Source organism: Dromaius novaehollandiae, chromosome 3, assembly GCF_036370855.1.
Source record: "Dromaius novaehollandiae isolate bDroNov1 chromosome 3, bDroNov1.hap1, whole genome shotgun sequence".
In the NCBI taxonomy this organism is placed as follows: domain Eukaryota; kingdom Metazoa; phylum Chordata; class Aves; order Casuariiformes; family Dromaiidae; genus Dromaius; species Dromaius novaehollandiae.
Genome location: NC_088100.1, coordinates 120,204,988 through 120,232,983, shown reverse-complemented (window position 1 = coordinate 120,232,983; position 27,996 = coordinate 120,204,988). Strand labels below are relative to the sequence as shown.

Sequence of the window (27,996 nt, the reverse complement as noted above, 5' to 3'; positions counted from 1 at the left end):
GAAACTCAGGACTACATTACTGTCTTTTCCTCAACATAGTGTCTTCTCTAGTAGATTTTTAAGGGTTAAAATAACCGCAACAAGAGGGGAAAGAACCCAACACAATATAAGCCGAACGTCCCATACAATGTGAGCTCTGCATCTCATAACACTCCGCCAATGGAACCAAGATGGCAAACGAAAGGACGACCTTCTGCAAAGCAAGGGCCTCTGAGCAGCGTGTCAGAAAGAAATTGTTTTTCTGCTTCTTTTGATGGGAGATGCTTTCAAGTCAGGAAATTAGAAACAGGTGCGCCAGAGGGCACACACACATCCATGCACCACACTGAAAAACACGCGTTTTCAATTTTCAGACATGAAAGAAACTCCTGTTGAATGGAAGGAGAAATGAAAATCTAGCTTGCTTTCTGCAAGCCGTAAGCGGAGAGCTTATGGGGTTTTGACAAGCTGCCGGAGCCTGTCTAGCTATTGAAATGTTCGGTACCTCAACACAAAGTGTTGGAACTTGTTTTAAAGGAGTACGAAATGGAAACTTGTATTACTCACATTCATCTGAGAATGGAAAAATTAATCTAGTTTAATCCACTGCCAAAGTATGACTCTTCTCTTTTCAGACACTAAAGATAGAAATTATAGGTTATCTGTATTTCAGTATCTATTTCATGCAGCAAAGTCTGAACCTGGCCATGTTAAGTTATTTTGATTCTGATATTACTTTTAGTTGAATATAAGTGCCTAGAAGAGAAGTATCAACTAACAAATTACAAGACTGTACCATTTCTGCTTTATTCCCTCAAGTAGCTTCTAGTTACGCCTAATGGAAACAGAATGAAAGCCGGTATTTTAGTAAGCTCTCTTTGTTATTACCAGCATCTCTAGAAAGAGCTGACTAAAAACTAACAAGTCAATGTTATTAAAAAATAAAGTAAAATAAAAATATTTGGCTGGCGAGATACTGATACAGTTAGTTTTTACATACTAGAATAAAAATTTAAAGAACATTTCTGGTTGTAAATTCTACTATTGAAAAGACATAGAATTCTGAAGTTTAGCATAAGGCACTACAGTACTGAATGAAAGTTGCATAATTCTTAGCTTTTTTTACTCCTATCAGCTGCTGTTTTTCCCTTCAGCTTGCCTACAAGCTAGCCAGAGAAATTTTTAATCTACTGACCTGCTGCCAGGAAGAACACCTGCAAATAAAGTCCTGTACAATTCATAAAGAGGGATCAACAGAGCATTCTTGTTGAGGACAGAAAATTCTTAGATGATTTAACTTCCAAACTAACAAATACCTCCTAAGAATATGCAAACTAAAATTTTTCAGACCGTCATAACTTCAGTAAAGTCGAGTAGGTTTCACAAAGACAACAAAAGATATATTCAACATCAGGACAAACTCTGTACAAACCACATTCTCTGAGGAAAGGTGGGAAAACAGCTTCTCTGCAAAACAGCCTTAAATATTTAATATGGGCAAAGTAAACTAACATCACTCTGAAGAGCAACAGGTCCAGCATTTCTACAATTTTATAGACAGAAAAAAGATTAAATAGTTAAAATTTGACATATCACTGAATCATTCACTATTATCATGAACATAATTTAAGATGTACCTCTCAGAGAAAATAGTCAGAATAAAGAAAAACTCTAGTTCCATTAAAAATGGATGTTTGTATTTTACATTCTTCTTCATATTTAGTATATTTTGAAAGATTAATTTCACTTAAATGGAAAAGGGAAAAAAAACAAACTACTTTTTTTACCTAGGCCTTCAGCAAAAGTTAGGTTGCTATTGATTTCTTTGTAGAAACATTACACCTTTCCAAACTATATCACTTACCATATAAAATTTACAAAATTAAGCAAATTAGATGGCAGCTTATGTACTAGCTAACTAAATTGTACACAATCATTTTCTTCCCAACCACAGACAAATGTTTAAGACATAAAAACAGAGTTCAGTTTGCCACAATCCTGATTTCATTTTACACCCTTGCATCCAGTTAAAGTAATTTGGGTAAGGTATTACAAAAGGAGTGGGACTAACTATTCAGAGAAGGAGACAGTAGTGCATTTTCTCCTGGCATGGTTGGCTCGTGCCCCAGGTTATGAACACACAGCTGTATGAGCAGTACGCCTTACACAGAAAAGTATCAATTTTAAAAAGTCAATGCAACTTCAGGCTCACAATATATTAAGTCCAACTAAAATGTCAAGAGGCAATAAGCATTCTTTGATTGTTGGCATCCAGTTCTGCTTCAGAACAACCCTTCTGAAGGCAACTCAAACAAGCATTCTGATTATTTTGTACTTAAGCCCTCAGCTTTGAACACTGTTGTACTGATTTAATTGACTGCTTTCCATAGTTCTTAATGCTACCAGTCCCGCAAATCATCCCCGACTGTTGCTCCCTCTCTGCACTCAGCCGTGTGGTGATAGCAAGTTCAGACACCACATCCTACAGCCCTGAAGCCTCCAAAAGCCATCTGGACTCAGCACCTGAGTTCTCGGCAGCATTCACTTCAGAGGTAAACACTCCTCTGTCTGGAGATAGACATCTTGCTTCCTCTAACTCTCTGGTTCACTGCAACAATGACATAAGTCTTTTCCACACACAGCTGCTTTATCTGTGATGCATTAAATTACCTATTAATTCCCAAATCCAAGGACCAGACTGCTTTTGATGGATAATACATATTTCTATGAAGAGATTAACTGTATCGTAGCTATCTCACATAATTTAGTTCAAACAGTCTATTCAGGATCCAAGATCTGCCTGCAAAATTACTGTAGATCTTTGGAACGTGCAGGCAGGCTGGAGCAAGCAAGACAGCCTCACTGTGCGCCTGCCCAGATACCAGCAGTCACGGGACTCCAGCACAGCCACCACTGCCTTCCATGCATGGGGATCACAAAAACAGAGCGCTACACCACAAGGCAATTTATTGGGATGAAAGCTTCCTTGTGAAACAGTTACTCCACAGATTTGGAAATCATTGTGAAATTAGTGAAAATTTATTTTCAGCTAGGAGTCAGCGGTCCAGAAACAACCATAAGGACACAAGGGAATGCTGGCTGATGGCGCGGCTCGACAATCTATTTAACAAGCACAAGCTTCTTAAAAGTACCATATCTTAGGTGTCATTTCCTAGCCCACATTACTTATTCTGTTTTGCCAGCAAAAGCATCCATGAGGCATGCACAACGGACCGGAAAGGAGAACAGATCTGAACAAAAAGTGAAAGTTTGAGGAGAAAAGGGCACACGAAGGAAGAGTAAGCACACCCATTAATAAGGATTTTGAGAACATAACAGAGAACACAGACAACAGTAACTGCTATGAACAAAGGCCTGGAATAGTGCAAGTGTGGCAGATTTCCAGATTCAGACAATTGCTGAAATACCTCATAGTTTACACACAAAACAATTAATTATTGTTAAAATTATTCAGAAACTCTGATACTACCACAACTTAAGCAAATATTGATTAGTAGGCTATCCTAGAGTGTATTATACTTTCTTTCCCAGACAGGTAAAGGCTAATAATGACCATTTTTTGCACTCTTCAGCTATATTAAAAATTTTCAAGCTGAAGTTCAGAGAGCTTACTAGTTCAAGCTCAGCAGTGTGTGAAGGGTTAGACTTGTAAAAGTCCTGGACAGTGTGGGCATTGAGAGAACCTTAACTAAGTTTGGAATTAATTTCTGGAGCATGAAATGCAGGCAGTGTCAGCTACATAGACAGCACTCAAGAAAATTTCCCTCACAAGTTTCCGTCACAAATCATAGCCCCATTCTACTCCAAGAAGGTCTGCTATTATCTTAGTCACCCATAGGTCATTTAAGTCCTTTCCATAAGTCGAAACTGCAAGATTTCACTTAGAGTCACATTTTCAAAGCCTCCTGCAGTAGCTGTTACTGAAAATATTCTGTTCATCTTGTAAGTTCTGTGACTCCAAAATGAATTTGTACTTTTCAACTTATCTCCCAGGAAAAACAAACCATGCCTCTTGCTCCAACAGTATTACTTTTGGCACAGTTGGTAGACCAGTATTGCCAGTCATCATGGTTGTTCCAACTGGGCAGAAGATTCAATGACACACTTGATATTACCTTGAATGAAAAGAATATGCACAATGTCTTTGATTCTTATTATGTTTAGAAAAAAAATAAGAAATGGTTTCTCAAAGTACAGCCAAAAAACTGACTATTATTTCTCCTGTGGTTGGGTTTTGTTCAAATACTCTCTTGCCAAACAATACCCATCTTCCTGTGTTTACATTCACACCCCAACAAAAGTGATTTACTAAAACACTCTAATTGGGCTTGCATGGAGTTGGTTTGTTTTTTTTGCTGGCCGGGGCGATGAAGGGGGAGCACACTTAAAGGCAAGGATGATTGTTTCTGTGTGCACGTGTGTTTGTACACGCGTTTTTAATGACAAAAGCTTTGATTTCTACTGTTTTGATCCAAAAACCTGCTTAGCTGTTACTTATATTTAATGCCAAATAAAGACCACTGGTAATGCCCATCTCATCTAACAAGCTTTCACTCAATCTCTACCATCACTCTTGCATGCTATGGTTCTTGCATTATGTTGTTAAATGTCACAGTTAAGACTTTAACACAGTTAGATTTACAAGAAATCCGTATTAACACCTCTGAATTTCTTTATTTTTTTAATACTGGCTTTGTGATACTTACAGCATTCCTGTAATGTTTATCCTTAAGTTGCCAATAAAGTTCCTCAACCATATTTTTTCAGAAGATCATTGCATTTTAATATAATTCAAAGTTCACACTTCAAAATGCCTCCAAGAAAAATGACACAAAAATCAGAAAGATTTTACCTGTTTACACAGAAACTGAATTTTAGACTAACATAGTTACAGCATAAGTGCTGAAGTCTTTACATTCAAAGTCATTCCTAAGTTTCGCTATCTCCCCCACCCTGTCTCTAGAAAGTCCTCATCTTTTGATTGCAGTTGTCCCTCCCCCTATTAAATTGTTTTATATGTATACATAAAATATGAGTTCTACGATATCCTGCATATTATAAACCATGAAGTACTTTTTAAAAAGCCAAAAAAAAAAAAAAAAATTAAAGCCAAAGACGGTGTGGCTAAACTACAATGCCTGCCAGCATCCACAGGGCCACCAGATGAACAAGATATAAAAGCTGGTCTTCAAATAAGACATGACCATTGAAAAAAAGCTAAATGAATTTGGAAGGATTTAAGGAAGTACTTCTATGGCAACCCTTTTTTAGGAGGAAGGCATTAAAAGATAGGCCTCAAATTAGATCTTCAATAGAAAGATTTTAGGACAAAATTAATAAAAACTCAAGTATGAAACTACTGAATTATTAACTACTATAATTATTACTGAATTACAGCATTATAGGAATTCTGTAAGCCGCACTTAAATTAACACTGCTCTTCAGCAAAGAAAGCTTCAACAAAAGTGATACAAAGCTAAGTCGTCACACAGTAAGAAAGACATTTCTCTCAAGGATTGAGTAACTGGGCTTCTAAATACAAAGAGAAATGAGGTGATTTGTGAGAAAGTTGTCCTGAGCTATTAAAACCAAAGATATCTTCAGCTCAAGGTCCCTCAGTCCCAAACTGCTAGAAGCTTGTATGCAGTGGAGATGCCTGTCCTATTCCTCTACTCCTCCCCAGATACCTGCGACTGCCTGCTACTCGAGACAGGACACAGACCTCACTGGAGCTCTGGCTTGACCCACTGTTCCCATTTTTACATTCCTACCAATTCTGCACAGATTTCAACATGCAGAATTTGTATCCTATATGTTTTGAATTCCTATTTCTAACTCACTTTAAACCACACCTGAGGTTTTGCCCAACTTGTTCAATCTGCTCATTATCATACCCTCCAAAACTCAAACATCAAGCAATTTCATAAGTATGAGCTTAGTGATTTACAAAATCTAGCCCTTAAAATTTGCTTATAGGAAACTGATGTCAAAGAACATCTTTTTTTTCAGGATAAGACTTGATACAACAAACTCTCAATACTTGAATTTTTTCCCTAGCTGTCACCAGAATAAGTTGTAAGTCTAAATCATCACAAATGTGAAACCTTTAATTTCCCAAAAAATAAAGTTACAATTATTGGGTTTACCATATATTCATATTTAATAATTTACAGCATATTTTTGATAAAGCTTTAAGAGAAATAGTTAAACTCTTCCCTTCATTCAACAATTCTTAAAAAAAAATCCAAGGGTGATTTGATGAATCAGTTATTCTGTGAAGTCATATCACACTAAATAATAAAAGTCTATACACACACCACTAAACACACACAGTAATCAAAGCCCAATCTTCATTTCTTTGCATACAAGAGAGCTTGAGAAAAACGTTAGCAAAATCTACAACTTAAATACAAATGAGAAAAAGACATGAAATGAAGAGAATAAAAGGTTATATTGCGATATACTGAGCAAAGCCACAGAAATCTCTAAAAAATTTTGTTGTATCCAAATTGTTTTACGTACACATTTAAAATGTTTTTGTACAGAAGTCTTCATGTCTGTAAAGAAAAATGATATATAAATCTATCCATATACATATATCTCTCTGAAGGTGCATGCATACAGTTTTTATTTATACATTATATGCAAGTATGTATTATTAATACAAAAAAAAAAACTTTGCACAATCCAGGCTCGTGTTGACAAATAAATAAATAAATAATCAGGCCAGGATGAGATGTGGGGAAGAGAATGGATGAAGCAGGTTTATGTGCAGTTTATCTGTGGCAAGGGCACAGCTTGACATGTCAGCAGATCTCTGGCAAGAACATTGTTTTTGAGCAAGAAGCTTAGCAAGAGTCATCCCAGCTGCTTCAGGGCTGATCCAGGAAACGTTTTGTCTCTTACCAATTTAGACACCCCACTGACCTAGCTGACTGTTCAACAGCCACACGCAAGTACTGTCTCAAAAACAGAAAATGACATACCACAGACTTACAAATAAATAAATTAAATAAATAAATAAAACCCACCACACTATTCAGCCCAACAGCACAGTACAAAACGTACAATAGCTTCACTTCAGATGCCCAGAGCTGGAGCAGACACACAGAAACTATCAGCTGTCAGAGCTGGTAGGTTTCTTTCCCAAATAACAAAACATCATGGGAATCTTTTTTGACTACAACATTCAGAACCAGATATGAACCGTTCTTCTCTAGGTCAGGCATCTGAGTCCAAATGAAGTGTCCAGCAAAAATAAATCAATCAGCTGTTTCCAAAATGATTCTTCAGGGACTGAAGTACAGTTACTCAGACTCAAAGTGAAAAATCTTTTTCCCTGTAATTATGCATCTGTCAATCCACAACTTAGATGAAAGTCCTCTGGTTTCACCCACAGAATGGGAAAAGATCACAAATACAAAACTTCTCCACCTCTGTGATCTGCTTCTAGACAGAAGGGTGTACGGCAGAACATATTCTCCATAAATTCAATTTCTTGCTTCCAGTGCTCATACTTGAAATAGAGACTAAATTCAGGGTATTTACTTTCCGTTCCAAGTGATTTATCTAGTCTCATCTTTGGTACCCCAACAACCCACTATGTTCTTTCTCTCTTTCTTCCTCTCTCTCCCCATACCCCTCAAAAGAAAACTAGCCTCCCTGCACAACAATGTTTTGCTCTGACATATAATGTAAAAGTTCTGTGAGGAAAAATTCTTTCTAAACAAGATTTTGTTTTTTTCATTATTAACAAAATATGAACCTGAACGGTGTAAACATGCATGTTTCTATGTGATCAAAAAACATATAATTAACTTAGTCAGTAAATGAATGCTCCCCATACATCTTAATACACAGAGTCATATGCAGGATGCCAATAGTCTTCCAAATACATCAGCACCACAATACAAAGCAAACAATTTGGTTTAACCCATATTGTTGTAACATTTCATTTCTAGTACTGCCTTTTACACCATTCAAAACAGATTTCAAGAACTGAGTTGAACGCACTATTGAGGGAGAGTTGGACATTCCTACCAGTCAGGTTCACTATTACAAACATAGTCTAGTCTAATGTTAGGTACATCGAATGACAACACATCTCTTAAGAAGCACTGACAATTTTACAGCTTTCTAGATCAAGGCATCCTCTGAAGTTTAGGCAGTATCCTCTTTTTTTGTTTGTTTTTAAATTTCATCCAACAATGATATATGTTAGCATGTTACTTTCTTCCTCAGCCTTGGCAATTTCACCTTTTGAATACCGACATATGCCTATGCCCCCATTCCCATCTTGTGTTGTGGTCCAGCCAAACTATAAATTTCATTCTTTCAACCTTTCTTATAATTTAATTTTTCCATCCTTCTACCCCTTAATTAACTGCATGGTTCACATTGTTGGATGCTCGTATTTTAAACAAGAGGCAGGCATCGATATATTTTAAAACTGCACTGAACATAAATTACATTATAAAATAAAACATTATGAGCTTCTGAAAATGGAAAAAAGAATGGTATTGATTACAGAAGAGTTCTCACTTCCTGTAAACATTTCTCTCTCTCTCTCCCCCCTCATACACACATACACTTTAAAGCAAAGCCAGAAACAAGAGTTTAATTAAACACCGCTAGTCTGAATTTCAAATAACCAAATAAACAGATGGCCATGCTTCATAGACCACCAGCAGTCTATTTCAATTAACTAGGATTGGTATTAATGTAATGTCATGCAAGCTAGAAGACTTGAACCAAAGAAATATAAATATATATATATATATGATAGTTATAAATAGTATAACATTAAAGTATTTACCACTATACAAAATTAGTACCAGCAAAAAGAAAGAAGACTATCTGAGGCCATCATTAAACGCAGACATCTCCTTTAAGTGTATCAGGATGTTTGTCCGTACTTGTATAGACTTCAAATCCTGCTGACTTTGTAAAGAACAGTTTGAGAAAATTAAATAAAGGCGTCCTCAACTTTTCAAGCAACTTCCAATATCAGGCTTATGCTTATTAATTATTAGCGCCCCAATACTGTAATATTTAAATATATTTGCTTATGTGAATAAGCATTTATTAAACTAAAATTAATATGGTGCTCCTTGAGTAGAAAGATCTTCCAGTGCTTTTGCATTCAATAAGACTTTCCTTTTCACAAATTCTAAAAAAGACACTTGCTATTATCACCAAGGAACTTCTGGTGAATATCCATACAAATTTTGAACAGCACAAGACAGACTTAAAAACAGAGGAAATTAAAAAAGGTACATGACTTGAAAAGCAGCATAGGAGATTTCTGATGCTCTTCAGTGTGTGTCAAGTTTTAGTCGCACACCCTGCTACATTCCTTCTCCCATCATTTCTATAACAGGGCTCTTTACCTCTGCTGCTACTAATTTTGGGGATATAGCTTGCACGACCTGTATCTCAACCCTGCAATATGAAGAGATGGTTTTTCCTCTCTTCCTATAGTGAATGTTGTTAACTTTGACCATTCAATAGCATTCCAAATCATAAACTGACATAAGCATTGATGAAAAAAATGTTGAAAGTAGTTTTTCTGTTTGATACTGTTTCTAAGATTAGGAAGAACAATGGAATCAAATACAGTCCTTTCAACAGGTTTTACTTTGCAACTTCTTCATAACTTTATCTTAAAGGTTTCGCATTCTACAATATCCACCTCATATTTAACCCAATATACATCTTTTCAATGTCTGTTCCTGACAAGTCAAAAACATCTTATCTTACATTCTCAAATATTACACAGCAGTATGAGCTTTTACCGTAGCTCTTATCTTTTTCCTTGAAAAACTATTTCTTCAGTCCTGTTACATTTAGTGGATCCCTTGACAAACTTATTTTTACAGTTGGTATCTCCAACGCTCGGCATTCCAACAAACACAACAGTTGTGTGTGACATCTGACTGATAAACATCCCATGATCAAAAGATCTTCAGGTGGCCACAATCCTCCAGTTTCCAAACGGAAAAGAAGCTACCCTAATTTTTAAGTTACTTTCACAATTCCTAAATACAAAGTTTCCAAGACACTTATTCTACTCATTTGTTTTTGCCTTTTCCTCTTCCTTTTGACAAAGCAAATGAAGAACAGTCACAACTAGCTGAAAATAACTGTGAGAGCAGGGAGCAAGAAAGAAGTAATGAAAATAGAAAACACAAAAGGGAGATTAGAAAACCAAATAAAAAACCTTAATCTTCATGGCAAACATATCTTTTTCACAAACCACCATCAGACAAATCTCTTCCTCATACTCCTAAAAAATGCATTTTCAAAGATGGCACTACAGAAAACTAAGAAACACACACACGCACACACACCACCCAAACAAAAAAGGCCAGAAGTAGCCAAACAGACCGTGTGCTTTTTTGAGCACTACTTACAAAAAGCCATTACACAAGAAAAGGACAGCATAGCTAGCATATTTACAAGTTAAGATTACATGTATTTTCTACTGGCCAACAATAATGCCAGTCTGATAAACAGACACACAAATAACCTGACAGGTCAGTTTGTGGCATCAGGTGCCACAGGTATTTTCATGCTGTGGTTTCACTATCAGCACAAATTTTAACTGAGCAACATTTTTCAAGACTGATCCCTGTTGACACTGGTAGCTTGATAGAGAGTACTTCTTTATAAGTCAGAACTCTGCCAATAAGAAACTCTGTTCCTTAGCTTGCTGTGCTTTTCTTAAGTATGTTTTCCTCTTTCTGTGCATATTTTGAGATTAAAAATTTATTTGCTAATAGCACACACATTTACGCCTAGAGAAACAGTTTCTTCCAGCTGTTGGGCCACAAGCTTATAGCTAATAGGTAGAAACTCCATGCAATGGCGGTTCTGCAGCATCTGTGCTGTACTCCTACACTTGAGAGACCTGGATGCAGAAATACAAACGTCTCTGAAAAAATGTCAGCAATATCCAACTGGACTTTCTTGCTTGGCATAAACACTGCCAAAAGGAAAGTGAGGGTGCTTAATTAGTGAGATGTGCAACTGGAAATATTCTCAAATGAGGACCAGGTATAAAAGGATCATAAATCACTCACCTAAAGACCTGATCTGGGATATATTTATACAGAAATTATGGTATTAAATAAGTAGGCTATTCCTGGGTATCAGTACATTTGAGTGGTTTTAATTTTTTATTGCTTCAGTTACACATGCAAGCGTAAGAATTTATAGCAGCCCTTTGTCTGACAATTGTCAAGAACGTGAAACATCGAACTCTGAGAGCAACTGAAAGCCTCAAGCGCAGGCTGTGGAGCTTTCATATTACACAGACGAAAATCTTAAAAGACATTACTGGTAGACAGTTTTATGTTACCCATTAAGTGAGAACAGATAAGCAAACTCCACATTCAAGGAAAATTCAGTCTGTAAGGTCAGACTACAGGTCCACCAGACTCCCCTGAACACTGGATGTCATTTTGCATCATCTCTGTGTAAATATGTTGTTTACTCTTCCCTTCTGCACCTCAAACCTAGCAGTCAAAATGGCAGGAGTGCACAATAAATTGAGAGAGAGTTGTCCCCAGTTCTCTCTATTTCCACTCCCTTCCATCTCCACACATTTCTTACCAGCTTCCACAGTTTCCTACCCCAATGGGCTTAATTCAGCCAGAATGAGCCCAGAGTACTAAGAACGGACTTAGGGTAGATAGAAATGGCACTCCCTCCCACTCCCCTTTTCCTATCCTGTTCTTACTATGCCTAACTTGGTCGGCATAGTAAGCCCAGGAACAGCACGGAGCAGAAGAAAAAAAAGAGAGACCAGACACACTCTCTCCGCTTCAGGGAACTGGTGCTCCTAGCATTAATCTCCTTTTCCATCTGTTTCTCCCATACATACTCTTCATTCGGAGAAGGAGAGGGAGAGGGAGAGATGTTTAATTTTCCTCCTCAGTGTATGCAAGATGAGGATGAAGAGGAAGAAACAAAGGAGAAAGTGAACCATGGGTACACCTTTCCACTTGTACAAACGCACAGGACAAGACGACATAAAGGTGAACTATGGAGGGAAACAGAAAACAGAGCATCAAAGGAAGATCTGTACCACTGATTAATCTCAATCAGTGTCTCACATCTTCCCAAATCTCACAAGATGTATACAGTTAACTGTTCAATTAGAGGTAAAATTAAAACCATCAAATAATGTCATTATTTGAATGATTTTCAGCTCTAAGTTCTTATTCATCCATGACCTGCATGAAGAGATAGAGTGTACCCTCAGCAAGTTCACTGATGATACAAAACTGGGAGGAGTGGCTGATACCCCAGAGGGCTGTGCTGCCATCCAGAGGGACCTCCACAGGCTGGAGAGATGGGCAGAGGGGAACCTCAAGAAGTTCAACAGAGGCAAGCGCAGGGTCCTGCACCTAGGGAGGAACAACCCCCAGCACCAGGACAGGCTGGGGGCTGACCTGCTGGAAAGCAGCTCTGCGAAGAAGGACCTGGGAGTCCTGGTGGGCAACAGGTTGACCATGAGCCAGCAATGTGCCCTTGTGGCCAAGAAGGCCAATGCTATCCTGGGCTGCACTATGAGAAGCATTGCCAGCAGATCGAGGGAGGTGAACTTTCCCCTCTATTCAGCCCTGGGGAGGCCACATCTGGAGTGCTGTGTCCAGTGCTGGGCTCTGCAGTGTGAGAGAGAGATGGAGCTATGGGAGCAAGTCCAGCAAAGGGCTACTAAGATGATGAAGGGACTGGAGCATCTCTCATATCAGGAAAGGCTGAGAGAGTTGGGACTGTTCAGTCTGGAGAAGATTGAGGGGGGAATCTAATCAATGTGTATAAGTATCTGAAGGGAGGGTGTAAAGATGATGGGGCCAGGCTCTTTTCAGTGGTGCCCAGCAATAGGATGAGGGGCAATGGGCACAAAATGAAACACAGGAAGGTCCCTCTGAACATGAGGAAAAACTTCTTTACTGCAAGGGTAACAGAGCATTGGAACAGGTTGCCTGGACAGGTTGCAGAGTCTCCATCCTTGGAGATATTCAAAAGCCATCTGGATATGGTCTTGGGCAACATGCTCTATATGACCCTGTTTGAGCAAGGGGATTGGACTAGATGATCACTGAAGGTCCCTTCCAACCTCAACCATTCTGTGATTCTGTGCAATTCTGTGAGGTAAATAGACCCAATTATTCCAAAACTTGTATTTTAATATATATCAGAACTAACATATGAAGTTTAGAAGTTACAAGGAATCATTAAAAACAGGAATCAGAATATGAAAGGGTATAAGAGACTTGTGACGGGAAAGAATAGCAGAGCACTACAAGAAAAGCTTAAACCTCATCCTTAAAAATAACTATAAAATGGTATCACACTATTTCACTCAGTTACTTTAAGGGAAAAGCCCATATGTGTATGCCTGTACATATACATACACAAATGCAAACCAGTGCTAGAAATAACAGGCAGGAATAACTACTTAAAATATTTTGGAGAGGAAAAATGCAATTTATAGCAATTTTGTAACCAAGGGACCCTCTTAACTTAAAGATCCTCTAATTATCTTAGCCCTCTATGGAAGGCTTCCATTTGGAGAAGCATTCTGGGTTTATCACAGTATTAGACCTGTAACAGCTATTCTTTACAAGATGACAGATCCCTTAATACATAACAGATACAGTACATCCTTTCAGTGCAATAGAAGGTGTTATAAATGAGATAAAAGTTCACACAGTTCTTAATTTGGCTTTTTAAGTGCAATTACCAGTGTAAGCAACCAATGGAGATGAATTCATGGATCTCAAGATAATACACACACATACACGTAAATATACGTAGCCTGGGAATAATGTTAATATTTTAATTCACCCTTCATAAAAATACCCCACTTGGGATTTGTAAGCTAATTACAGTAAAATATAACAACATTTTGAAATATTTATAAAAGTAGCAAATACCTGAAGTACTCACAGCTGTGGAGTAAGGGTTATGAGCTCCTGTATTTTCAGCCCAGCAGCCACAACCATAAAGAGCTGCCTAAGGGAAGAAGTGTATCTTTCATAAATTTAAGTATCCAAAGTTCTTGGTTTGTTCCCTTTCCTTCCCTATACCCCCTACCCCCCAAAAAAATCAAATACATCAACCAAAAGATAAGTAAAAAAATCAAAACAGTCCAAGTAGCAATTCCTATTAATTTTGTTTTATCTTCCAATAGCATTCTTCAGAACTGAGTGATTATCATAGAGGTAAGGTATTTTAACCCAACTTTACAGAAGATGAGGACCGAGTACCTCAGCAGAAGTTAAAAAAAAACCCAGATATCAAAAGACAAAATAATGCAACTATTCCCTACTTATATAAAGTCCCTTTTATTCTTCCATTGCAAAAAGAAGTCTTAAACACATTCTGAGAGAGAGCTGCTTATAAGACAGTGGCAAAAATGGAACAAAAATGCAGCTCTATGGCAAAAGGGTAATGTAAGACGTTTCTGATGCACCTCAAGATTCCCGTGTCTAATAACAATGAAGAAGGCCTATATTTCATTTGTCCTTTTCATACCTTTGTCACTTCAAAGCCTTCTACCTGTACAGAAGAATATTTACAAATTAAATTATTAGTACAACTTACCTAAGTATTTATGAAAATCTTATCTAAAAACACTCTAAAAGAAGAGATTGTTAAGAGATTATTACAGAGGTATTTAATCCTGAGAAATTAAACATTAACAGCCCTGGCAAAAGGTAACTAACTGTAGAAGAATAACTTCTCGCCTATCAATGTTTCATAACACTGATGGAGAACTAAAAACAAAACTTGCATTCCAATATGATGATAAAGCCTTCAGATTTTAATGGGAAGGGAGGGAAAACATCAGTTTGCTATCACAGCCCTAGCTTAATGTCCATTCAGACTGTTTTATACAGACAACTCCTTGCGACACAAAACAGTTATTCCCAGCTGAAAATGAATAATCACCTGACCAACTCTCCCAGGATGCTTTAACGCTAAACCTCCACTGGAGACAGCAGCAGCAACATTTCCTTCTTGGTCAACAACAACTGCACCAACCGTATCCAATGTTCCTGAGTCATTCTCCTGCGGGACACACAAACAGAAACAACAACTAAAATAGCATATCAAAGTCAGATTGCACTGCCTAAAGAGTGTGCAAACTAATGTTTACAAAACTAAGTAACAACCCAATCAACAAAACACAGTACTTAGTTATCATGCGTCTTATCCTGAATCTTCCCAAAACGCTCTCTTGCCTAAGACAGGACCTGAAGAGAACTTCTCTGGAAACAAGAAGGTGATAAACATCTCATAACTCATCCAGTGCTTAGATTACCTGCTTTTACTCACAAAGGTGCCAAATAATGCTGTTATCTTAGCAGTGGATACTTGTCCACCAAGAAATGATTCATCAACTCATTCCAAAGATACCATATCACAAGACCTCTCCTAAAAGCTTTGAGGCAGAATTTCTTTTTTTTTTTTTCTTCAAGAGGTGAGGCAACACATCAGAGACTGCTGATCTTTAAAGCTACATGTTATTAAAAAACAACAATAAAACAAAAAACCACAAAAAACAAGAAAAGCTTGCCCTGTAAAGAGAAAATTCAGATATGCTGAGTGAGACATAAGAACAAGTCTTGAAAAGAAATCTCCCCCACGCTGAGTTTGTCCTTAATAGAACAGATCCTTTCTCCCAGGCTTGTTTTCAGTTCAGCCATCTTTAGTGGCTTCCCGGGTTGAAGCAAATTACACTCAGCTCCCTCTGGGTTGCTGGACAAGTCTGCTCCTCCTCCACTTCTGAGGCATATCTGCTCTGCTAAGAGTGGCAGTCTTTCAATACCTACTCCTGATACAAGCTCTCTGCTCACTGCCTCACACGCATTCCAGTTGCCTCACCTCTCATCTTTCCTTCCTTCCCGCACTGCCCTAACACACCATGTTCAGTCACTCTGAGGGAAGAAGCAATTTTCCCCTCTCTCTCTAGGCTTGCCCCAGACCCCCCTCACTGCAGAACCCACGGCAGGGCACTCAGGGTGCTCAGTCACACTCTCTTAATGGGACACAGCATGCAACATACATAAAATAAATTGAACAGGCAAAACTGATATCATCTATCACATACCCACAAACAGGAAAGTTGCTTTTGCACAAGTCCCCAGGATTTAAACTGATCAAAATTTCCTGTATAAAAACCTACATGCTTAAAAAAATCCTACATAAACTTATCAAGGCAAATAATCCTAAAGGATATTAAGCTATTTGTATAACTGCTTACAGACCAGGATCCATGAGAAAAAAAAAATCTATATTCAACTACCAAACTTCAAATTATCAAGTCTCTTCATCAGTTAGTTTACTCGGTTACTCAAAAAGTCGTTTATCAACCAGGAGTCTTATGAGACTCAAACTGATGATACTCTGCCCACACTTCACTTAAAAATATTAGATAATACTTGAGTTGATACTGTACCAGAACTGATACTGTACCAGTATTGACAGGAAAAAGCAGGCAACTCAGCACTACAGTGTTCTACAGCATATGTATTTTTCATGTAACCAGAACATCATTCCTCCACTTTCAACCCAGAGTAGCAGTAAGCTTCTTTCTTTCATCTACACCTACTTACTTCTGAACAAGTTTCTACACTCATAAGCTTGCACTAACTATGCTCAATATTAAAAACAGACTGATGTCCTCACAGTAAAGCAGAGGGCCTTGTGAGAAGAAGAAAGGTGAAAAATCATACATCTAGAGTGGCAACCGGTGTGAGGAAGGAGAGTGAATTGAAAAGTACAGAAAACTAAGAGAGAATCAGAGAAGGTTGGAGAAGGAGAAGCAAAAGAAATTTGGGGGAACGGACCAAAGGGAAGAAAAAAGAGCAAGTTCCCTTCCAAGTTGTAAAGGGAAAGGAAAATTAGGGAATCCATCCCTCCACTACCACCTACAAAACAAACAAACCAACCCCACGCACACACATGATGGGCAAATATATTTCACATCTCCCAGGACTGCCAGCCACAACCTAATACAGATATTATTAGCCCATTAGGACAATATTATTCAGTGGATTGAAGAGATCTTGAAGATCAGTCAAGCAGTGGAGCAGGCTGCCCAGAGAGGTTGTACAGTTTTGGAGGTTTTCAAAACCAGATGGGATAATGCCCTTCCAGCATCAATTTTCCTATGATCCTGTGACTTCTATTTAGAGAAGAAACACAAGTATGATGCTTGTTTTGTTACCCATCCCCGTCCCCTTTTACCATATAAAATTATATCCGCAAAAAAAACCCTATATTAATAGACAATTACAGATGCGAAAATCAAGCCTGTCAAATTTAGGAAATGCCAGAATTAAGGCCACCTATGTAATTTTAAGTCATATTAAATGGAATACTTGGGGTTCCCATGATGAACAGAAATAAATTTTAGAAGGATGAGGCTCTGTATAGAGCAGTGTGTTTTCCATATCATCCGACAGCAAAGAAAAAATGGTTGCAGCCTTCGCTGCAGCATCTGGAAAACTGTTTGCTGAATCTGCCATCCATCTTCAGCTTTAACTCTCACTTGCATAAAAAGTTTGCTTTCAAGAGCTACATAAATCATCTTTTAAAAGATATTTTAATCAAAAAACTACAAGCATTTACAAGCATATGTTACATGAAAGCATTCTTCATCATTATTTCCTTTAAAAGAAGGTCTATTTCTTATCAGTATTTGCTGTCAATCCAGTGATTGCTTGCTTTCATTTATTTTTTAGATGAGGCAATTTAGGAGGCTGGAAAGCCTTCCTAAGGGAAGCACTTTTTTAATCTGGCCAACATAACCTTCTGAAGGAAATCCATATCACTGAACTACAGCAACTCTGTATCTTCTTTCTCATTAATATCAGTTTCCGACCATGAAAAAACAATCACCATTGATGCTGTGTGATCAATAGAAATATGTTAAACACTACAATTTTTGAAGTTCTTCAATTTTAAAATTTTAAAAAAAAGTAGGCAAACTTAACAGATTGACAAAAATCCTAAGCAAGTCGAACTCTAAATGGGTCCAGTAGGGACTAAAAGATCCAGCTCACCCCCTGAGCTTTTTATATATTCAACTTACGAATTTAACATCTTAGATTTCAAAATTCTGTAAATTCCAAAGAAACAGATATGTGGTCATATCTGTTAATAAATTCCATATCTGACTTTAGCTAATAAGTTATATTAATAAAGTCAACTGCAAAAAGCAGGCTTTAGGTTTTAAAAATGTAGTACTACAATCTAAAACTGATCTATCATATAGTTAATATTTTACATGGAAATAGATTAAAGTCACTGTCAAAGTAAGACTTCATGTTACTTAATTAATTTGTATCTCGTGACAGCAAAGGAAGTTAATTTCATGTAACCATGGACCAAACCTAATTAAGAATATGCACACAGAGCAGGAAGGTATTCATCCCCTCAAATACAGAGTTCAATCAAGTATTTCAGAAATCCCATCCTTCCCCTCTTTTCCATATAAAAAGAAATGTAAATAGTCATCATTTTACCTAACTCCTCAGAGCTCAGTTTAATAGCTGCTTGATATTTAAACAGAACACCTTGTCTGACCTTCCATATTCAAGAAGATGGAATTATTTCATACTGTATTCCATAGATGAGATATTTTTAAAACTGGAATGGATGGAAAGCATTTCATTTTCTTTTCCCATGTTCAATAGGCTTTGATATTTACTTTAAGACTCTAAAAAGTATTATTACTGAGAAGCATTTCAGCATGGATGTAGGGCAGAAAATGAATTTCTTCTTTAAGGAAAAACTCACTTTCATACTGCAAGAATATCTAAGACATTAGGGTTACTTACAGTTGACTGCTACACTTAATCATCTTCAAAGAGCCATAAAAAATTTGATTCAAGGAAAAAAAATAAGTGACTAAATTCACTATTTATAATAAAAACAATGCATTTTGCTTCGCATTATTATTGCTGCTCACCCAAGGAGTACTGATAACAAGCGGGAAATGGCTAAAAGTTCAGATGGTACCTTCAAGAGGATCAATGACAAAAATTGTAACCCACATAATACTTCCAAGAAAAGAATGTATTTCCATGAAACTAAAAAGACATACTTTTCTTCTCCAGACACGTTCAGTGTTATTTTCTCAATGCAGTAGCTGAAGAATACGAAACTGAAACATGCCTTACATGTAATTCAAACTGGTGACACATACTTGAGTACATACCTAAAACTAAGCAAACGTCAAATCAGTTATCATAAACTCAAACTAAATAATGTTATTTAGGGCTTAAGACAACTATCTAATAGAAAATTCTTCTGCACTGGAAATTCTTAATGCCACTGTTGCTCAAATTAGGGAAAAGGCATCTCCTCTTACAAGTAACTCCATCACACCACAGTTGTTTAAAAAAAAAAAGTCTGTAAGAGCAGAAGACAAATTGAAAATAAGACTTTTAACCAAACCCTAGTAGACTATTTTCAATGACACTTTTTCCAAACTTGTGGAGGAAGGTTATCAGTAAAAGTAAACAAGGAGGAAAAGAACATTTACTTCTGATGTTTATTTGTGCTTGAGGCGAGAACTTCATAAAGATATCTGGCTGAATTAATACATCATATCAAGACCCCCTATGAGTTTGTTCAGTTAATTCACAGCCAAGCAATATAAATCACGACAACTTAAAAAAAATATTTCTCAATTTTCACACCTTCAAAATTCAATGAAGTTATTAAACAGATCTTCCTACGTGCCATTGCATAACCTTCTACAAATCCTACACTGTATAAACAACGAAAAATACAGCAAAAAGAACATTCCATTTACTAACATAAAACTCCCTTGGTAAGTTACATTGTGTAGTTTTCTCAAACAGCTTTTATTAAATTTAAATAGCCTTTAATTCCTTTAAACTTGGTATAACTTAATTTTTAATGAAACTAATTCTTAAAGCTGTATATTTATTTTTAGTGGGTCAAATTTATCAGCAGCTATAACTTCCAGTTAATTTCAGCCTATCCTTTTTGGTCTGCAACACTACCTCCTCACATACGCTTTTCGATTATCATTTCCATTCAATTTAACATTATTAACATCCTTTCTATCTTGCTCATCTCCCAACTTCTCACATTTCAGAGACTAAAACTGACTAGAAATTATAACAACTGTGCAGTATTGGGAACAGAGGCATATAAGCTGTGCTGCAGCATAGGGTTGCAGCAACTGCAAGGCTGACACTTGGCAAGAAACAGCTAGCAAGTCCTGCTGAAAGGGACAGATCTGCAGCTCCACAGCAAATAAACAAATTCAGTATTTATCAACTAAAATTCAACCTTGACAAGAAGATTAATTTTTAATTATTAAAAGTTTTAAAATGATTATAAAATAATCATTTTTAAACCCCTTATGATATCTCAGCTTTTGAGAGCACAACTTTAGGGATCACAGTTAATGTGCCTCTTCCTTGGTAAATGGCCCTTTTCTAATAGCTCAGAGAATTGCTCTTGTATCTTTCTCATAGAATTTGCTCTTGTAGAATTTGATTTTTCATTCCTATCACGTTTTGAAGAATTAAAACTTCCCATAAGACTGCAATTACCTTGTATAACACAAGCAGTCCACTTTGTCATCATTCTAGTGGTGGTATGGTTTGCTTGTTTGTTGTTCCCCCCTCCAAAGACAGGATGCACCAATGTTGACAAAACCGGTGTGTTACTGGATTACTTACCAGTGAGCAGAGTCCTATTTGATCACCTCCTTTACCTACCATCTTTGGTCTTTGGGGGTCTCCCACAAGCGCTGCACATGACTCTGGAGCCCTTGAAATTTCAAATTGCAGGTCGGTAAGCTCATGCATTGGCATATGTTTCAAGCATTGACTTGCCCCTTATTACATGAATGCCAATACTATGCAAATACCCCTCCTCCCTCAGTTACATTTCAACACCATTGAAGATGGAAGTTTCACAAGGAGGTGCATGAAATCCTGTAAACAGGACAAGCTCCAAGACCAATAAATAACTTGCTTTTTCCCCCCCTCTATTCTTACTTTCTTTAGAGGTCTTACCTCCTTGCAAACCGAGAATTAGAACCCTGATAGGCAGAAGTCCTGATCTACAAACACAGAAGAAATCAGCCTAATTTTTCACTGGTTTGCACTTGAATGGACTACAGAGAACACAATCTTTTTTTGCCAGTTCTCTGGAGTTTATACATTATTTTTATAAACCTACAAAATGACATAGGCAGTGGACACTTAGGTTACCAAAGATAAGAGAACTGGCTGATCATAATGGCATAAGCCCCAAATAAAGCACAAGTATTTAATTTATTAAGCTATAAATTGATATTTAGCAATAAACACAAACACTGCAATGGACATTCTCAAACGATAACAAAAGCTCTGATTCAAACTAACAGAGTGAGGGCAATAGAGAGAACCCTAATAGTTTTGTAGCAAAGGAGAACAAGTAATATGGGCCAGGTCAATGCTAGATGCATGCACAGATGCACATGTTTACCTACCTGATATTTCAAATTTCACCAGTTCCAGGTCCGTAATGCAGTACACTCAGGAAGCATTGAAAAGTGGGAAACACTGACAAAGATCCCAAGCTAAACAAAATGTTTCAGTAAATATTTATGTTTACATTTGTCATACTTCCCCTTCAGTATGAGCAAAACACATTTTTGATAGCACAAACAAGATACAAAGTCAGAGTTCGGTTTTCAAATAGCAAGGAAGAAAGTCAATTGCACTAAGCAAGTTATCATTACATCATTCAGACATTAAGGTGGTCATGTGGTTTTGATGCCACATTAGTCTCATCATAGATATGATATAAAATTCACTAGTAATCAGCTGTAAGTTTAGGATGACAATAATATCTGAAACATGAACTAACCTTTTCATTTGATTGTCTTCTTTTCTTTAGTTGAATGAGATCTGTTTCCACTTTTTCGGCCAACTCCAGCTTCCTCTTGTTCCTCTTAAAAGCTGCTAAACTAAACCCTATAAAGATATTTCAAAGGCATTTAACTAACTACGATTTACTTCAGTTAATCAAATATTGATTAATTGTACATTTTGGAGGTCTCTTCCCCCATATGCTCAGCAGAAAGTATCCATAAAATGCCTACAACAGAATATTTGAAGCATCAGCAAAAGATGTTTACATCTTTTCCTAAGTGAAAAAGAAGTTCTACTACTGTTCAGCTACTGTTAGCTGTTCAGCTAAGGATGGGTAAAATATCAAGTAGAAACAAGTTGCTGAACACATATGGAAGCTATGTTCATCTAAATCTCTCTGTTTGGCCAAGAAGCTGCACTATACAGAGGAGAACAGAATAAGTGGCTTGTGTTAAAATTATTGTTTTTGACTGCTGTCAAGTAAATAGATACCATGTGAGCTCATTCTGATATCCATAAAATTAGGCTACTACTTTATTACCTTAACTGCATAGCTGTGCATTTACCCCTATATTTAAAGCCACACAATAGTCAAGCAATATTTTTACGTTCCATAATCCAACACAGTCTAAAGACCACCTAGGTCTTGAAAAGACAAACATGTATTTTCCACATCTAAGTCCCGCATTCAGAAACAAAGTGTTCTCTAAAGTGGAATAAAAAAATTGTTATGCTTAAGAGACCAAAATGATATGTTCCCGTTTTAGAAGTTTCAGTTCATGAAAAAATTGCAGATATTGCAATATTTTTAGTTTAAATTAGTTCTGACCTAACATTATCCACAGACTGTCATAACACCCTCTTTGAGGTATACACAGATAAGTTACAAACCCAGCAGAAGTTAAAAAGCACAAGTTTCCTATCTAAGCTATGAGAAGCTTTTTAAAATGCCATTTCAATTGAAATTCAGAAAATAGCTATATCACTGTTATTCAGAAGACTGGAACAGCTGCAAGAACAGTCTATGAATAAAATCAATATTGCAGAGCCAATAGAACACAAAACTTTCATCTACAATTCTCACAAAAGTATACAGATAGTGAGCATTTTACTTCTTCCAAACTTCTCCAGTGAGGTGCCAAAATCACCTAGTGAACTCTCCTTTACACCTATTTTAAAGGATATAAAGCTGGAGCTAAACCACTACAGTTATTCAAGTGTATAACCTAAAAGTAGTTGAGAAAACTGGAATTTCTCTCCAAAAAACCTAACAAACACCAAACAGTTTCTTAAAACTGTAAACACAGATTAATCCACCATCACCAAGAAAAGAACTCTTTCTATGATAGCGAGCTGATTAATGCAGCTACTTTGGACAACACATTTCTGTGATTAAAATCAGTTCCAAGAGGTAAAAACAAAACACTTGATAGAAGGGGGAAGGGAGAGAGAGAAACACTATAATTTAGGACTAATGGGGGCTAGGGGACACAGATCAAGAACAGAATTTATTAAACAGAAGTTAACAAAGAACACCCCAAAATAAACCAAGCCAGCACATTGTTTTCAACAGATTTTTTAAACAGGAAAAGTACAAGTTGACATGACTTCAATACAGCAAATACCTGTGGGCAGAGCCACAAGCTGGGTGAGCAAGAGTGATGGCTGGCCTTGTTATTCATCAAAAGTAAGCATCACATGGGGATAGATATGCCTCTGCTGTTGCCTTTGGCTCCTGACAATTCAGAAAAAGTAGCTGTGTACCCAAGCAAGACATATATGAAGAGGCAGAAGACCATACACAAAAACCTGAGCAAAAGTGGTTTTCCTTGTGCTCAGAACATAATCCTCCAAACCCTCTGCAATATGTGCACGTCTACCAGGTCAAATATGTGCACAAGGCTCACGGCAAAATTAGGAAACACATGGGCTTGTTCCCATCGTGCCCTGCAAGCTATATGAAGAGCTGTCAGAGTAAGGGCTTCTCAACTTCATCACCCAGTGACCTCTGCAATACAGCATGGGGTATCTCTTTAATAATGAATAACCTTCAAGGAGCTGACAATATCCTCCCAGTCCTCCACATTCTCCTTGCAACCCCACAAGGCCGCAATAGGAATCATCCACGCGTACTCCACACTTACACGCACTGTACTTTGGGTGCAACTCTGCTCTGCGCTCGAAGCGCTGGATGGAATATCTAGTCACAGCCCAAGTGCATAAGCTGAGAAAAGCAGAGGGGTGTTCCTGCGGGTTGGCTAAGCGACTGAGCACAAAACAGCCGGAAGCAGATCCTCCTCAGTACCACTCACCTACATGAGAGGTTGGTATTAGTAGAGATGGTGTCAGAATAGCGGTTTAATAATATGATGCATTATCTATAAAGGCAGAAGAAAAATTCACAGGCACATCTTGCTCAGAGTTAGGAACACTGTGCATCTCTCCATTTTCTAAAGGTTCCAGTTTTACTCTGCATACCGATGAGAAAGGACCACAAGATCTGCATTACATAATTCACTGGCACAAGATCTTGATTTTGTACATACATTATAAGGGGTAGGTAATAACTGAAACTTTCATACAGGCTTTTTTTCATCATTATTGCCATTTTACAGAAAGAGAAAAACAAGTGATTTTCAGTACACAGGTCAGTGGGAGAGAAAGAAAAAACACTGGTCTCACTCAGTTCAGAGATCTCATGCACATGGCACTTGCTTGCCATAAAATTTCGAAGTCATTTACTCATCTCTTGTTCATTGTATAACATGGTGAAAGGAATTATGGACATTATCAGAGTGCCAGAGTGCCAACTGGATTAGTACCAGTAAAAATCTATAACCCCGCATCTTGACTATTCCATTATTTAATGGTAAAAAAGACTGTACTCCCCATACTGTATAACTCTTCAGTGATAACTCCTCCTCACCGAGCTAAATCATTAGCATTTAAAAGTTACTCCTTGCTGTACAACACTGCAAACTCTTCAGTAAACTAAAGTTCCATTTATAACATCCAATTAGTCCCCTAATACCACCTCAGTCAAGACCCTTTCGATCACATGCATTCCAGCACATGTTCCAGAGCAGCGATCTGACAGCGATCCTTCCTTCTAGTCAGCTTCCAAAGACCTCTGTCTCCCTCTTTGCTCCACCTAGTTTACCTTCCTTATTCATAAAACCAAACTTCTTCAGAAACAATGTACTGTACTTCAAATGTACATGTGTACATTGACAAATTCTCAGTGGGACAGAAGTTACAAACACTAGCTGGAATGAACACCAAGAAACTGAGATCATGTGGATATGGAGAAAGCCCATGATCTTATTGCTAGACCTGCACAAAAATTAAAATCTATCAGTCTTAAAATGGTGTTTCTTGACTGTTAAACTCAAGAAAAGCCAAATGTGGATTACTAGCTTTGAACCATGGTGCTCATACGGAAAGAACGGGGCAAGGTAACCGCAACCATGTACACTTGTGGACTTCGAACCATCTAGAGTGAACCTGCAAACAGAATGGGAGTTATCAAAACTTAGAAGAAAAGCAAACTTGATAATTACAAAATGGGATACTGCACAACTGAGCAGCCACCAGATTGAGACCTGGTAATCACTAGGTTGACAGGCAACTTCTGGACTAGCAGCTTCCACCTATTTTCAATATCTACACCTCTACAAATTTTACAGTAGAATTACAGATGTCCTTAGAAGTGTCATATATACAGACACTACACAGAACTTTGTTTTTCTTAGTCACCCTTCACAGACCCATTAGAAACAGTCCATGGAACACAGCTAACACAAAAATTATTAAGGAGAAAATTAGAATTGTTGCATTCATGGACTCCTTGAAAACACTGAATCATACACATAGAACCAAATGCAAGACTAAGGGCACTTCCACTTTTACTCTTTTTTTGAGAATGGCAAAATTCATATATATCTATTTGTTAATTCTAGTTCTGTGGACTTTAAACAGGCTGTCAACTATGGGCATATTTATTATAGTATACTAACATTTCCTGCCCAAAGTTAACGCAAAAAGCCTTTACTAAAAAGTCCATATTTCTACTTTTCCTAAAACCTCCCCTCCCCTTATAAGATAAACGTATTCCCTTAAATATTTTCAGGCTATGTTAAAAATTCAGAAAATATTTCAGTGAACAATTAAGTTCTCATATAAGATTAACAAACACAAATTTCTAGCACCATTAAATCACAAATCAAGTTCCTGGAGATACTGAAATCTTCCTGTTCATGGTAGTGGAACAGCAAGCCAGAAATACAAACGCAAACATCGCTCTTTCTATTAGAATCATTACAAATTATTATGCAACATATGCGTGCTCAGCAATCCTTGTGAATTGCAAACTGTGAACTGAAAATACTAAGAAAAGTCAAAGAATATTTTTCAATCTTTGGAGTACAGATCAAGCTCTGATCAATCATATAGCACCCCCTGGCAGACATTTCACATAGTCAACTGAAATAACCAGACAGGAAAATTTTCTACATTTCATCTTTTTATTCCATATTAAAAGAGAATGCAACTATTGGAGGGAAGAGAATTAAAAAGAAATATACTAGCAAATTAGTTAACCCACAGGAATTAAAATGATCTAGCAAAGAATTTCACTGAGCAGTTGCTAAAATAAATGGCACAAATGAAAACAGACAGCTGAAAATAAATTTCATTTTAACAAAGCTAATTTTAAATGACAAATTAACACCACTTATGCTTGTGTCAAGACTACTAGTGCTACTTCCCACGTTACCCTACTTTGACAGTGACAGCAACATGAAAGAAAACAAAACTACACTCAACATAAAAGCATATTAAAAAATAACCTATCTTTTTTAGGCCACTACTCCATAGAGCTGTTCTTCATTGTAAGAACTCAGGGTAAACTGTTGCTGGACCTACTTCCTACTAAGACACATCATTTCCTACTACTTCCTGGGCGAAATTCCTGTCTATTCCATGAAGCACCCTATCTTGCTCCCTGGAAGATTTTCATTCAAAGCATCTTCTGGACACTCTGGCCCAACTTTTTTCCTGGCTAATTTAGAGCCACCATCTAGGCTGCACTTTGCTGTTCAGATTTCAGAAGTGCAAGTGAACCTGCAATATTACGTCCACTTCCAAGGAGAGTTTACACCATGGCTGGGCTTTTCTTCTGCCAGTGGAACTCCTGCACTTAGCAGAGCAGAGCACATTTACTTGGTGTATTACTGAACACAGGACGCAACTTTTACTGTTAAGGTTAAGCACCTTCTATTTGAGAGACATTTCCTTTTAGTTTCCCAAAACCCAGATATACTCAGATTCTGCAATACACAAGGCAGATAAACCCAACGAAATTTCCTAATCTAATCAAATCAAATCCCCAAAACTCCTGAGATTCTCTTCAGATCTCTTTCATTCTCACTCTAAACACAAAGAAACAACACAAAGTCTAAGTGACAGTCCTGAGCTACTGACTGAGCCTTACAGCACATTTCCAGCAGTATGGCAAATGTTGTTCTTCCTGCAAGAATAGTGAAGCAGAGGAAGGAGAGGAGACATTGAGGAAGGCAGGAAAGGCAATACTGGTGGATAGGGAGACATATGAGGTAGCCAAAAGCATGACAATCTGCATGCCACTGACTTAGAAAAGGCTCTCCTTCATTAAAGAAACCAAGCAAGCCCACAGAAAAAAGGAAATATCTTGCATACAAAAGATTGGTTTAAAAACAAAACAAAAAAAAGACACAAAACAAATTAGGAGTAAATGGTGGACAGTTCTCACAATAAACATCACAAGTGGAATTCCAGACGCACCTATAGCAGCACTACTCTGTTCAACAAAATGTTTACTGATGACACTAAGTTATTCAAGGTAATAAAGATGAGGACTGACTAAAGAACTGAAGAACTAAAGATCCCGAGTCAGTGACTGGACACTAAAAAGAGCAGATTTTATTCAGCTTATCTCTTCTAATATGAGATCTAAGCTAGCATCTGACCAGTTCAAAATGACTAAAAATAAGTAGTTCTTCATATAACCTATACTTAAGATGCAAGGTTTTTGCAG

The 27,996-nt window shown here is 37.3% G+C and overlaps 1 protein-coding gene across 1 annotated transcript in view; it reads right to left on the bottom strand.

Annotated features, from left to right (window-relative positions):
- Positions 1-27,996, bottom strand: part of TASP1 (taspase 1) — a 96,467-nt gene that overhangs the window by 38,988 nt on the left and 29,483 nt on the right. Inside the window, 5 exon segments of the mRNA XM_026094684.2 lie at positions 13,947-14,025; positions 14,965-15,084; positions 20,742-20,777; positions 20,779-20,832; positions 21,919-22,025. Coding sequence (XP_025950469.2) covers positions 13,947-14,025; positions 14,965-15,084; positions 20,742-20,777; positions 20,779-20,832; positions 21,919-22,025 — 396 coding nt within the window.